Source organism: Geotrypetes seraphini, chromosome 6 (genome assembly GCF_902459505.1).
Source record: "Geotrypetes seraphini chromosome 6, aGeoSer1.1, whole genome shotgun sequence".
Taxonomy (NCBI): domain Eukaryota; kingdom Metazoa; phylum Chordata; class Amphibia; order Gymnophiona; family Dermophiidae; genus Geotrypetes; species Geotrypetes seraphini.
The window spans coordinates 248,225,737-248,241,409 of NC_047089.1; the positions used below are offsets into that span (position 1 = coordinate 248,225,737).

At 43.5% G+C, this 15,673-nt stretch overlaps 1 protein-coding gene across 1 annotated transcript in view; it reads right to left on the reverse strand.

Moving 5' to 3' along the window:
• MED14 (mediator complex subunit 14) overlaps window positions 1-15,673 on the reverse strand; it is a 219,484-nt gene that overhangs the window by 114,777 nt on the left and 89,034 nt on the right. Inside the window, 1 exon segment of the mRNA XM_033948560.1 lies at window positions 11,032-11,110. Within this exon segment, the coding sequence (XP_033804451.1) occupies window positions 11,032-11,110 (79 nt within the window).

Consider the following 15,673-nt stretch of genomic DNA (forward strand, 5'->3'; position numbering starts at 1 on the left):
GAGCGAGAATTAACACATGGATGGACAAAGGGGACCCTATAGACATCGTATATTTAGATTTCTAAAAAGCCTTTGACAAGGTACCCCATGAACTCCTACTTCGGAAACTGAAGAACCATGGGGTGGAAGGAGACGTATATAGATGGATCAGGAATTGGTTGGCGGGAAGGAAGCAGAGGGTAGGAGTGAAGGGCCACTATTCGGACTGGAGGAGGGTCACGACTGGTGTTCTGCAGGGGTCGGTGCTTGGACTGCTGCTATTCAATATATTTATAAATGATTTAGAAACAGGGATGAAGTGCGAAATAATAAAATTTGCGGATGACACCAAACTATTTAGTGGTGCTCGGACTAAAGATGACTGCAAAGAATTACAAAGGGACCTGAACAAACTAGGGGAGTGGGCGACGAGATGGCAGATGAAGTTCAAGGTAGAGAAATGTAAGTATTGCATGTAGGAAGCAGAAACCAGAGGTACAGCTATACGATGGGAGGGATGTTATTGAGTGAGAGTACCCAAGAAAGGGACTTGGGGGTAATTGTGGACAAAACAATGAAGCCAACGACACAGTGCGCAGCGGCCGCTAAGAGAGCGAACAGAATGCTAGGTATAATCAAGAAGGGTATTACAACCAGAACGAAAGAAGTTATCCTGCCATTGTATCGGGCAATGGTGCGTCCGCATCTGGAGTACTGCATCCAATATTGATTGCCGTACCTTAAGAAGGATATGGCGATACTCGAGAGGGTTCAGAGGAGAGCGACACGTCTGATAAAAGGTATGGCAAAACCTTTCATACACTGAGAGACTGGAGAAACTGGGGCTCTTTTCTCTGGAGAAGAGGAGAATTAGAGGGGATATGATAGAGACTTACAAGATCATGAAAGGCATAGAGAAAGAGGAGAGGGACAGATTCTTCAAACTTTCGAAAACTACAAGAACAAGAGGGCATTCGGAAAAGTTGAAAGGGGACATATTCAAAACCAATACTAGGAAGTTTTTCTTCACCCAACGGGTGGTGGACACCTGGAATGCGCTTCCAGAGGGCGTGATAGGACAGAGTACGGTATTAGGGTTCAAGAAGGGATTGGACAATTTTCTGAAGGAAAAGGGGATAGAGGGGTATAGATAGAGGACTACTACACAGGTCCTGGATCTGTAGGGTCACCACGCGAGTGGACTGCTGGGCACGATGAACCTCTGGTCTGACCCAGCAGAGGCACTTCTTATGTTCACTTAAAGCAGTAACAACGTTGCGTGGAAGGTTTCCTGGAAGTCTCAATGATGGCTGATACCGGTGCAGACAGTGTAAATATATCTCCTCGCTGGGAGAGAGAAGCCACGCTGTAAGAGCCAATGAATGAAGATTGGGATGGAGAAGAAACCCCTCGTTCTGTTATTAAGGTTGGAAAGATTCGAAGTGGACAGGGTTTCTAGACACTGAGTTGAAGAAGAGGAAACTACTGTTGTCGCGGCCATCGATGTGCTACGAGGATCATGGTAGCTTGTTCTTGGCAAAGTCTGAACAAGGTTTTCCTTATTAATGGAATTGGAGGGAAAGCACACAAAACTTGTCGGTCCAGTCCAGAAAGAAGGCATCTAACTCCAAGCAGTTGGGCGTGTATATTCTGAAACAGAACACTGGCAGTTTGTGACTGTGAGAAGAAGCAAAGGAGTCTATCTCTGGAGTTCCCCAATAGGAAAATATCTGACATAGCACAGTTGAGAGACCATTGTAGGATCATTGTAGGACTCTGCTGAGCTTGTCTGCTAGAATGTTTTGTTTTCCTACTAGGTAAACAGCTTTGAGAAATATGTGCAAGGGATCACCCAGGCCTAGATATGTATGGCTTCTTGACAAAGGGGACGAGATCCTGTCCCTCCCTGTTTATTCACATATACTATGGTTACTTGGTTGTCTGTCCGAATAAGTACTACTTGATAGAAGAAGTGATCTTGAAAGGCATGGAAAGCATTGTGGATTGCTCGCAGTTCGAGAAGATTGTTGTGAAGAGATTTCTCTTGAAGAGTCCAGCTGCCTTGAATATGTATGTAGGCCATCAAGGTGGGTTCCCCAGGTGAACATGGAAGCATCTGTTGTTAATATCTTCTGACAAAGCAGAGTATGGGAGAGAAGGCCTGTTGAGAGATTGAGTCAGTTGTAACCACCATTGAAGGGATTGACAAAGTGATGAGGTCACTTGTAGTCTCTGGGATAATGGGTGTGAGGCTTGAAATCAATGAGTCGATAGTGCCCAATGAGGTTCTCTCAGATGCAGATGAGCAAATGGAGTTACATGACCTGTTGATGCCATGTGACCTAGAAAACACTTCATCTGATGTATTTTGATGTGTTTAAGAGTGGGCATCTTGTGGCAAATTTGAACCAAGATATTGAGACTCTGTTGAGGTAGGAATGCACGAGCTTGCATTGTGTCCAGAAAGGCTCCAATAAACTCCAGAGTTTGAGTTGGGTGGATGAAATTTCTGGTAACTGACTGCAAATCCTAGAAGCTCTAGAAGACATACTGTCAAATTGATGGTTAATTGAGCTGCTTGAGAGGAAGAAGCCTTGATCAACCAGTCATCTAGGTAAGGGAATACATGAAAGCCACAATAACAGAGCGTTGAAGCTACTACAAATAAACACTTTGTGAAAGCTCTGGGTGCTGAAGCTAGACCAAATGGAAGCACCCCGTATTGGAAGTGATGTGTGCCCATTCAAAAATGAAGATATTTCCTGTGGGCTGGGAGGATGGGAATATGAATGTAGGATTCCTTGAGATCTAGAGAGCAAAGTCAATAATTTTTCTCCAAAGTAGTCGCAAAGTTCCCAGAGAAACCATTCTGAACTTCTCCTTGTTGAGAAAATGGAGATCTAGGATTGGACAAAGACCTCCAGTCTTCTTCGGAATTAGTAAATACTTGGAATAGAACCTTCGGCCCCTCTCCTGCAGAGGAACTTGTTATATTGCATTGAGCTGGAGTCCATTGTTGTTTTGAGTGATTTTGAGGAGGAATTCTAGCAGAGGAAGACGATGGTACGTATCTGCACTTAGTGTAATAGGAAGAGCACTTAGGATTATAAAATAACTAGTGTTTAAGCCTGTTACATTAACAGGTGCTAGAATAGATGTGTAAACTTTTAGCACAATGGGGCGCTGAGGCCTTTCTTTCTCTCTTTGCTTCCTGCCCCCCTGTCCAGCAGTAGCCCTTCTCCCTTCCTTTTACCTCCCCCTGTCCAGCAGCACCCCTTCCCTGCTCCCCCTGTCCAGCAGGAGCCCTTCTCCCTTCCTTTTACCTCCCCCCTGTTCAGTAGTACCCCTTCTCCCTTCCCTGCTCCCCCTGTCCAGAATCTTGGGCATCCTCGGGGCTTTTGCTAGGCCGTCCCGCCTCACAATATCCAAGTGGGCCGGCCTAGCAAAGGCCCCGTGACTGCTTGATGAAATCACAGCTGTTGCCGCTGCTGGTCTGGGGGTGAGAAGAAGAGGCGTCCTGGCAGCATAGGCAGAAGGCAGGCGGCATCGGAGATCGGGGCAGAAAGCAGGAAATCAGCTGAGGTAGGTACAGGTGATCAGCAGCAGGCGAATTATTGTACTGTGCATGCGCAGCACGGAGGCACGGAGATTAAAGTGTGAATGCTCGCTAAGGGTTTTATTATGATAGATTTGGCAGGTTGAGATTTGGAAGACCTTGAGGCCGAGACAGTAGACATGGACTACTTATGATTTTTTGAGTGGCCTCCTCTATCTTGTCCCCAAAAAGCTCATCACCCAAATACGGAATGTTGGCCAAGAACTTCTGGATGTTGGCACCCAAATAGGAAACCCTTAGCCATGCTTGTTTCCTCATAGTGATGGATAATGCTGATGCTCTCAAGGTGACATCAAAGGCACTGAATACAGATCTTGCCATAAACTTTGTTTCCAACAAGTCATTAGAAATGCACTGAAAGTCAGGCAGTTGGTTGTCAGGAATATATCGATCATAATGAGATAGTTTCTGAACTAGAGACTTCATATAAAAAGATCGTATAGAAATTGTAACAATATTCTTCTATTTTGAAAAAGTCAACAGTCAAATCTGTCCAATGTTCTTCCTTCTCTGCTAGGAGGTGTGCTAATATAGGTTCTGGAACTGTCCTTCTTCAAGGCAGATTCTACAAGCAGTGATTGATGTTAGAGTCATGGTTTGACAAATTCTGGGCAATAATCTAGTTTAACTGAAGCCACAGGAACTAGAAGTGGTGCTTCCCAATTCTTAAACATAGTGTCTTTCGTTAAGTTGTGAAACGGAAGCTTTAGACAATCCGTTAGTATCTGTTTGTAGTCCAAAGCATCAAAAAGAGGTTTTGCTCTTGGTTCAAACTCTGACTCCATCTTGATCATGAGAACTTGACCTATTGTCTATTAAATCTTGTAAAAGGAGAGGCTCTCTGTTGGTGACCTCATGCAAGGAGGTGGAGGAGATGGATCTGGACACTCGGAGGAATGATGTGACAAACCAGAGCCATATTCCTTGATGTCATATGCTGATGACAGAGAATGTCGTGATAATAACATAGTAACATAGTAGATGACGGCAGATAAAGACCCGAATGGTCCATCCAGTCTGCCCAACCTGATTCAATTTAAATTTTTTAATTTTTTCTTCTTAGCTATTTCTGGGCAACAATCCAAAGCTTTACCCTGTACTGTGCTTGGGTTCCAACTGCCGAAATTTCTGTTAAGACTTACTCCAGCCCATCTACACCCTCCCAGCCATTGAAGCACTCCCCAGCCCATCCACCACCAAACGGCCATATACAGACACAGACCATGCAAGTCTGCCCAGTACTGGCCTTAGTTCAATATTTAATATTATTTTCTGATTCTAGATCCTTTGTGTTCATCCCACGCTTCTTTGAACTCAGTCACAGTTTTACTCTCCACCACCTCTCTCGGGAGCGCATTCCAGGCATCCACCACCCTCTCCGTAAAGTAGAATTTCCTAACATTGCCTTTGAATCTACCACCCCTCAACCTCAAATTATGTCCTCTGGTTTTACCATTTTCCTTTCTCTGAAAAAGATTTTGTTCTATGTTAATACCCTTCAAGTATTTGAACGTCTGAATCATATCTCCCCTGTCTCTCCTTTCCTCTAGGGTATACATATTCAGGGCTTCCAGTCTCTCCTCATACATCTTCTGGTGCAAGCCTCCTATCATTTTCATCGCCCTCCTCTGGACCGCCTCAAGTCTTCTTACGTCTTTCGCCAGATACGGTCTCCAAAACTGAACACAATACTCCAAGTGGGGCCTCACCAATGACCTGTACAGGGGCATCAATACCTTCTTCCTTCTACTGACTACGCCTCTCTTTATACAACCCAGCATCCTTCTGGCAGCAGCCACTGCCTTGTCACACTGTTTTTTCGCCTTTAGATCTTCGGACACTATCACCCCAAGGTCCCTCTCCCCGTCCGTGCATATCAGCTTCTCTCCTCCCAGCATATACGGTTCCTTCCTATTATTAATCCCCAAATGCATTACTCTGCATTTCTTTGCATTGAATTTTAGTTGCCAGGCATTAGACCATTCCTCTAACTTTTGAAGATCCTTTTTCATATTTTCCACTCCCTCTTCGGTGTCTACTCTGTTACAAATCTTGGTATTGTCAGTTTTGTTCGTGGGCCCCCCAATGTATGGTGGTAGGGATTAAGTTAAAGGCGTACTGACAAATGCTGGTCCCAGATTCAGTTCCCTCACTGAAGACTCACCAGGAAGTAGAATAAAGAAGGCACAGCCAGAGGTGATTGCATAAAGAATATATTATAGAAATAGGCTTACAGAAAAGCAATATTTATAATCATTACAATTAAGCAGAGAGCATTACAATTAAGCAGAGAGCAACGCAGTTTCCCTGCCTTACAGAGTCTAGAAGGAAGCGTGAAGTTTCAGGGAAAGGCAGAGAGAAAGAGAAAAGGGGGATGGTCTAAGCTTCGTGCTCCATAGATAAAGGGAAGGATAGACAGAGAGAGGGAGAGTCAAGAGAGAACCAGAGTGCCAAGCCAAGAGCCAAGAGATAGATAGATAGCTAGATTGATAGAGCAGAGAGGAGGCTTTTATACCTTGGCTGAATATAGAAACCTGTATGCCCCAGTATCTTTCTGTTTAGAACTTGCAAACTGTTTGAAACAATGGTTAATTTAATTGATAAAGGAGGGTGTAATACTTGCAGGCATGGTGATGAGATTAGTCTCTGGCTTCTTTGTTCCATGCACCTGGACCCATTGTCCTAAGCACCCTCTTAATTAGACATTAACACCTTTTAGCTAGTCATGATTCAATCAGGGCTACTTGAAACTTAAAACATATCAATCAGGGCTACTTAAAACCGTCTTCCTGCCCTCAGTGTCTATCTGCATTCCCATGCCAGAGTCAGATTGATATAATTTCCCATAGGCCTCGCTGACATAAGTAATGCCAACTAAAAATGCTGAATGGTTGCGATAGCTAGGCTGACAGGTATCATCTGCAAAAAGGCACACTTTTCCTTCTAACCCTTCAGCAATGTCACTCACAAACATATTTAACAGGATTGGCCCCAGCACTGAACCCTGAGGGACTCCATACTCACCTTTCCTTCCTTCGAGCGACTTCCATTAACTACCACCCTCTGGCGTCTGTCCGACAGCCAGTTTCTAACCCAGTTCATCACTTTGGGTCCTAACTTCAGCCCTTCAAGTTTGTTCAACAGCCTCCTTTGAGGAACTGTATCAAAGGCTTTGCTGAAATCCAAGTAAATTACATCTAGCATATGTCGTCGATCCAGCTCTCTGGTCACCCAATCAAAAAATTCATTTGGCACGATTTACCTTTTGTAAAGCCATGTTGCCTCGGATCCTGTAACCCATTAGATTCAAGGAAGTACACTATCCTTTCTTTCAGCAAAACTTCCATTATTTTTCCAACAACTGAAGTGAGACTCACCGGCCTGTAGTTTCCTGCTTCATCCCTGTGACCACTTTTATGAATAGAGACCACATCCGCTCTCCTCCAATCCCCAGGAATCACTCCCGTCTCCAGAGATTTGTTGAACAAGTCTTTAATAGGACTCGCCAGAACCTCTCTGAGCTCCCTTAGTATCCTGGGATGGATCCCGTCTGGTCCCATCGCTTTGTCCACCTTCAGAATCTACTCCATTTTCTCGTGTAACTTTGCTAGACAATCTCGGTCCTTCTCCAGGATTTTCTTCTGTGAACACAGAACAGAAGTATTTGTTTAGCACATTCGCTTTCCCCTCATCACTTTCCACATATTGGTTCCCAGCATCTTTTAGCCTAGCAATTCCATTTTTCATCTTCCTCCTTTCACTAATATATCTGAAAAAATTTTTGTCTCCTTTTTTTACATTTTTAGCCATTTGTTCTTCCGCCTGTGCTTTCGCCAGACATATCTCTCTCTTGGCTTCTTTCAGTTTCACCCTGTAGTCCTTTCTGCTCTCCTCTTCTTGGGTTTTTTTATATTTCACGAACACCAACTCTTTCGCCTTTATTTTCTCAGCCACTAGGTTGGAGAACCATTTCGGCTTCCTTTTTCTCTTGTTTTTATTGATTTTCTTCACATAAAGGTCCGTAGCCATTTTTATTGCTCCTTTCAGCTTAGACCACTGTCTTTCCACTTCTCTTATGTCCTCCCATCCTAACAGCTCTTTCTTTAGGTACTCTCCCATAGCATTAAAGTCCGTACATTTGAAATCTAGGACTTTAAGTATCGTGCGGCCGCTCTCCACTTTAGCCGTTATATCAAACCAAACCATTTGATGATCGCTACTTCCCAGGTTAGCACCCACTCGAACATTAGAGATACTCTCTCCATTTGTGAGGACCAGATCCAATATCGCTTTTCCCCTTGTGGGTCCCGTCACCATTTGTCTGAGCAGAGCCTCTTGAAAGGCATCCACAATCTCCCTACTTCAGACGGAACATTCCAGTCCGCATCCGGCAGGTTGAAATCTCCCAACAGCAGAACCTCCTCTTTCCTTCCAAACTTTTGGATATCCACAATCAGATCCTTATCAATTTGCTGCGATTGAGTTGGAGGTCTGTAGACTACATCCACATAGTTCCATCTTCTCTTTTCAGACGAGGAGGAGTGTTGAGGTCTTCAGTGGGATGGAGAAGAGCATCAGGATGTACTTTGAAATGCTTTACAACATCAATGTGATGAAGATCTAGAGGAAAAGCTTCAATGTCTTCCTCCTCAACCTCAAACAACATCAGTAGAGAGTAAAAGACCTGTCTCTCAATGTCTGCGTAGCGCATTGCTTGGGCTGGGCTGTACCGGTTGTTATTGTAGTGGTTTAAACTGCTTAAGACTAACATACCAGCCAACTCCCTTTGTAAGATATCTCTGATTTGATCTTGGAGGGAAGGCACTGGTACTGTGTTAGCCATCAGTACAGATGGTTCTGGATGTCAAGGCATTGATGACCTAAATGAAAAGGAACACTTTCTAGGAGACACTTGGATGACACTGATGCATGTTTGGAGGGAGAAGCATGCTTATGTTTCTTAGCCTTTTTACTGGTTCTCCCCCCCCAGTGGTTGTAAGAACATAAGAACATAAGAACATAAGAAGTTGCCTCCACTGGGTCAGACCAGAGGTCCATCTCGCCCAGCGGTCCGCACCCGCGGCGGCCCATCAGGTCCACGACCTGTGAAGTGGTTTCTGAACACCTCTACAACCTACCTCAAGTTCTATCTGTACCCCTCTATCCCCTTATCCTCCAGGAACCTATCCAAACCTTTCTTGAACCCTTGTACAGAGTTCTGGCTTATCACCTCCTCCGGAAGCTTGTTCCATGTGTCCACCACCCTCTGGGTAAAAAAGAACTTCCTAGCATTTGTTCTAAACCTGTCCCCTTTCAATTTCTTCGAGTGACCCCTAGTGTTTGTGGCCCCCCACAGTTTGAAGAATCTGTCCTTATTTACTCTCTCTATGCCCTTAAGGATTTTGAAGGTTTCTATCATGTCCCCTCTAAGTCTCCTCTTCTCCAGGGAGAACAGACCCAGCATTTTTAACCTGTCAGCGTATGAAAAATTTTCCATACCTTTTATCAGTTTAGTCATTGTAGCGGCAATGAGGTAAATGTCGAGTGAGGCATCGATACTGGTGCTGGCTTCAATGCTGAAAATGGAACTTGCATGTCGGCCTCAGAGGTTATAGATATCCTCGATGCTCCTGATGTTGTCCTGAAAGATTTTTCAAACTGGAGATATCTAGCCTTCGGTGACCTCTTCTGAAGTTTAGAGCAGCACTGACAAGTGTCTATATAGTGGTCAAGGCCAAGACACTGAACACACCAATTATGTGGATCAGTGACTGAAATTGTCCTGTTGCACTGAGTGCACCACCTGAAGGAAGGAAAGACCACTGACATGAGATCAAAGGACTCTATTGTCCAGGGAGGTCGAGTAAAAATGAAACCAAAAAAGGTTTGACGTTCCTGGACCGAGGGAAAGCTTGGGGTGGGCCCAAGGCCCCAAAAACAAACCTTGGAAAAAATTAAATTTTTCAAAGGAAAAGATTAAAATGGAGTAACTAATAAGGAAAAAGAACTGTGAATTCATAAAAATACGAGTTTGACGCACTTTTGGAAGAACTCCAAACAACACAGCTTCTTAGCTAAGCGAAAAACTAAGAACCGATGGTCCCGTGAGCCGCTGTCGGGCGGGAAGGCAGTACGCAATACAGGCAGCTTCAAGACTTGCAAAAAGTTTAAAGTAACAATACACTTTTGCACTGTTCGTACCGAGTTCAATGGATGATGTCACCCACATGACAATATACTGCATGCTTGCCCTAGAATAATAGCCAGATCAATTTGATCATTTCCCTTTTTTGGTTCCCTTGTAGCCACTCGTTTATTTTAAATAGAAGAATGATGGCAGATAAAGGCCAAATGGCCAAATGGCTAGTCAGCCCATTCACAGGATCCTCTATTTCCATCTCTCCCTAAGAGATCCCACGTGCCTGTCCCACACCTTCTTGAAGTCTCTCTCTATCATCTCTATCAGGAGACTATTCCAAGCATCTACCACCTTTCTGTAAAAAAGTATTTATTTAGATTACTCCGTAGCCTATCACCTCTTAACTTCAACCTATGTCCTCTCATTCCGGAGCTTCCTTTCAAATGAAAGCGACTTTGATAGGCAGACTGGATGGGTTATTTGGTCTTTATCTGTCATCATGTTTCTATATTTACAGTAAATAAATAGATACAAGCTGAATATATAAAACTCACTTCACCACACAAAATATATTCAGAAAATCCCACTGCATCAGAGGTTATCCAAGACAGTTTCCTATCATTAACGGAGAAAAGACCTCAGTTCTTTCCAGGGATAGTTGTCACCTAGAAAAACGCTGTTAGCTGTGCTCTGCCTTACAGCTACATAGGAAAACACATCCTTGGTCTACAAAAACTCCGTACAGTATTCAAAAGTTTTGACAGTTCATATCTTTTAACTGATATTTCATAGAAAAATAGGTAACTTATCTTCAAATGTGCTCTATCCTCTGGGCGTGATTCAAATCTTAGCAGTCCACGTTATTCTCCCAATGTTGCTGTCACTATATTTCACGGGAGAAAAAAACTATAGAATTCCCGACAAGCCCTGTTTTGCATTTCCTGCTGCATCAGGGGAAATTATTGAACAAACAAGCTGCCGCTTCAAAAATATATTTTGTGTGGTGAAGTGAGTCTATATTTACAGTACCATATAAAATCTGCATTCAAACTGGAAAAAAAAACCTCAAACAAAACATGTAAAAAAATTACTCTTATTTTTGTCTGTTCTTCCTCTAAGGTTTGAAGTAGTCTGTAGCCTATCCTTGTACATGCCCAAAATTTAACACTACAACCTTTTGTTTTGTACTCAGCATCCTGTCAATGCACAATAAATTAGCAGAAAGTGAAAGGCCAGGGTACACGTATGTGCTTACACTTAGTGGTGATAAAAAGGAAGATGTCTTTAAAAAACTTACTTAAGCTGCTGAAGACAAGGAATGATGCGTTTCATGTCATCATTTACAGATTTTTCAAGATCATCCAGTGTCGACTGATCTGAAAGAACACATAGTCAATGGAATTTTCTGCCCTCTTAGACTACACCTCATGGAAAAGTATGAAAGTTGATCTAGATGTGCCCAGTATTTGTACCCCGATACCAAAAACTCAGTGGGGCCAATATTAAGACCACAGGAGAGAGGCCAGGTAACTCCTGTGGTCAATGCTGAGCTCGGATATTCAACATCGGGCCATTTCCAGTGACTGGCTTTGAATATCCGAGTCTATTTTTGGCCAGTCAAACATAGCCAGCTAAGCCAATTTTAAGCGCTGGCCGGCTAAGTTATAGCAGTCAAAGACAGACCAGGTATTTGAGTGGCCCAATTTGGCAGTTAAACTTAGCCAGTCAACACTAAAAACTGGCAGCTTTCATGCAACATAGGAGCTAAGTTTTAACTGCTAATATTCAGTGGAGATAGCTTGGTGTCTCCCTCCCCTTTAGAACCACAGAGCTCTGGAATAACCTCACATCCCCGCTCAGAGTTTCAAGTTCCCTCCAATCCTTCCGCAAACATCTGAAAACTTGGCTCTTTTCAAAAATCTAACACTTCCCGCTTTTTGGTTCCCTGTCCCTCTTTATCTTCCTAGCTCCTTTCCTATAACCCTTCATTGTAGCTCCTTTTCAACCTAACCCTGTAAACCGTGCCGAGCTCTACGCTTGTGGAGATGGCGCAATATACAAACCTAAGGTTTAGTTTAGTTTAGTCTCCTGCGGAATATTAGTGGTTATCCAGCCAAACGCTATTTAACTGGTCAGTAGCCGTTCCTGGCTAGTTAAATAGCACTGAATATCAGGCAAAGTGTCTCCCCCAAGACAATACACTACTATATACAGCAAAACAGAATTGATGTATTCCTGCATATTTCATGAAAGGAGAAATTAAGTCTTACCTCCTAATTTGCTTTTCTTTAGACCCACCAGACCAGCCCAGGGTTATGCACTCCTACCAGCAGGTGGAGACTAGAATTCTAAATAAACCTGTGACTGCCTTGAGCAGTTCCTCTACAAGTCAATATTTCCATCCCAAAGCAGGTCTTGAAGGACTTCTAAAATGCTCCTTCACAATACCCCATTCAGACATCCTTCTTTGAGCTGTGCTTATGCTGAATGAGCCTCACTCAATGACATCAATACAAATGAAAACCACACCTCGCAGTACTGTCTATAAGAAAAACCCATCTGCTACCAGCTGCTGCACCAAGACCACCCTTGAAAAACCATAAGAACATAATAACCATACTGAAGCACAACAATGGTCAAGTTAGCTCAATTTCCTACTTTCAGCAGTGGCCAATCCAGGGTCGCAAGTAGCTGGCAGAAGCCCTAATAGTAGCAAGATTATATGCTACCAATCCCAAGGTCGTCAGGTAACTTACCCCATGTGTATCTCAATAGCAAACTATGGAATTTCCCCCAAATCTTTTTTAAACCCAGATATACTACTGTTAACTATTCATCATAGATAATAGACCATATGGCCCATTTAGTCTGCCTTCGGGCCATCTACTATCTTCTCCTCTCCCTTAGAGATCCAATGTACTTGACCCAAGCTTCCTTGAATTCAGATACACTTTTGTCTTCACCAACTCCACCAGGAAGCCGTTTCACACATTCACCACCCTTTCTGTGAAAAAGTATTTTCTGAAGTTACTTCTGAGCATATCCCTTTTCACCTTCATTCTATGTCCCCTTATTCCAGTTACCTCTCAATTGAAAGAGACTCGCCTCATGTACATTTAATAATAACTATTATTATTATTATGTATATTTATGACATGTAAGTATTTAAACAACACAGCTACTCATTTTGATAGTTGACTGCTGATGTTTATGAAATTTTGAGGCTTTTTCTCCACCGTTTTGTACAAAATGTTTTTTCGGGGGTGTTTAGCCCATGCCTGGTGAGTAATATATATTTTTTGTATTTTTGATTTAAACAACACTATCATATCTCCCTTCTCCCGCCTTTCCTCCAAAGTATACATATAAGAACATAAGAATTGCCGCTGCTGGTTCAGACCAGTGGTCCATCGTGCCCAGCAGTCCGCTCACGCAGGGGCCCTTAGGTCAAAGACCAGTGCCCTGAGTCCAGTCTCACCTGCGTACGTTCTGGTTCAGCATGAACTTTGTCTTGAATCTCTGGAGGGTGTTTTCCCCTATAACAGGCTCCAGAAGAGCATTCCAGTTTTCCACCACTCTCTGGGTGAAGAACTTCCTTACATTTGTACGGAATCTATCCCCTTTTAACTTTAGAGAGTGCCCTCTCGTTCTCTCTACCTTGGAGAGAGTGAACAACCTGTCTTTATCTACTCAGTCTATCCCCTTCAGTATCTTGAACGTTTTGATCATGTCCCCTCTCAGTCTCCCTCTTTTCAAGGGAGAAGAGGCCCAGTTTCTCATGATGAAGACCACCGACCATTTTAGTAGCCTTCCTCTGGACTAGTGCTGCCCAATTCAGAGAAAAAATTTTCGATTCGGACTACTAAATTGATTTTTCGATTAGATTTTCCTGCCCAATCAGGCATTTTTTTATTTTTTTTTTCAAATGTCTTGGCGGGTTTATTTTGTAGCTTTTCCACCCACTCCACCCCCTTTTCCTTCTCCAACCTCAAGCTGGTACTGTGATGAACAAAATAAACAAAAAAAGAATCTCGCTCTCTCTCTCTCTCTGTTAGGTCCTAGTTCAAGCTCGTTGTCTAACACCAGCTCTGGCACGATACACATTTCAAATCTGACATACTGTAATCACAAAATAGAAAATAAATTTTTTTTTTTCTACCTTCCACTACCATATCCAACATTTGTTTCTTTCCCACCGTCTACCATCTCTCTCTCTCTTCTTTGTGCCCTGGGTCAAACCTCTATATTCCCCTCCATACAGCATCTTTCCCTTCTTCCCCTCCATTATGATGTGCAACATTTCTTTCTCTATCCCTATGCACCATCTCTCCCTGCCCTCACCCTATGTCCAACATTTTTCCATCTCTCTTCTCCATGTATGTTTTCCTCCCCGCCACCATATGCAGGATTTCTCCCTCTCACCCCTTCCTACCTCTTCTCTCCCTTCCCGAGCAGCAGCTTTCCTCCCCTCCCATCCATTCCCCTGTGTAGAAGCTTTCCATCCCTTCCACCCTCCCATCCCCCTCTGTAGTATTTATTCATCCCTCCCATCCCCCTGTGCAGCAGCGCCCCACCAACTCTCCCTCCATGAAACTTGACATACCTCAGAGACCTCCTAAAGCAGCAGTGGTGGCGGGGCAGGGGTGGTCCGCAGTGGCATTACTCTGAATGGGCTACTCGCGGCCTGCCTCAGTGATGCCATCAGTGATATGGCAGAGGGAAGGCCCCGGCGGGTCAGGCCGTGACCAGCTTGTTCAGAACAATGTCGCTGCCTTAATTAAGAGGATCCTCGAGATCTCGGTCAGCGCATATCTTTATGGATGTCAATATCGGGCTCTCCATTGCGCGTACTTTACACAAATTTTCACAGGTCCATCACTCAGGATACACAATATCTCCCAACAGGTTCACTCATTTTTCCATGCCTTTTGGTCACGGGAAGGCCTGCAAGGCATTGGGAGGGAGGGAGAGTAGACAGTGTACAGAACAAGGAGGAAGGGGGAACAGAGTACAGAGCTTGGCAGGAAAGGAAGGGAGGGGAGGGGGACCAGGTGCAGAGCCTGGCAGGGCACTTGAATATTAACACACACACACGGTTTATATTAGAGTCAAACTTTTTTCCTCCTTTTTTGGGGGGGGGCGGAGGAAGTTACCTCGGTTTATAACATTACATGACATAAAATCAACTTATAGACCGTATAACCATAAGAATCTATGCGGTTCATAATAGATTAACCTTTATTACAAATAGAACTCTGAAGAAAATTAGTTACCCAAAAGTCTAGAGAATAGACAAGTCTTCAAATGTCTTCTGAACGCTAGGTATGACATAGATAATAAGAATAGTTGCTTAAAATCTTTATCCCAAAGAGCGGCCTGATATGACATAGTACGTTCGTGATATCTTCTAAACTTGCAACCCTTCACTGACGCGTAAGTAAAAAAAACACGGACTTTTCGGGAGTATTTTGGATTGGGAACTGTGAATACATCTAAAAGATATGAGGCTGCCTGACCTGTTAGGATTTATAATAAATACAGCCAACTTGAAGATGATGCAGGCCTCTATGGGCAGCCAATGCAATTCACAATAAAAGGGAGATATGTGATCATATTTTTCAAACCACAGATTAGTCTTCACTGCTGTGTTCTGTATGAGTCATAATCTGGAAATATTCTTCTTTAACCCTGCTAGTAATAGTCTAGATCAGTGGTTCTCAATCCTGTCCTGGAGGACCACCAGGCCAATCAGGTTTTCAGGATAACTCTAATGAATATGCATGGAGCAGATTTGCATGCCTGTCACTTCCATTATATGCAAATCTCTCTCATGCATATTCATTAGGGCTAGCCTGAAAACCCAATTGGCCTGGTGGTCCTCCAGGACAGGGTTGGGAACCACTGGTCAAGATGACCCAATACCAGTGATTGAACTAGTG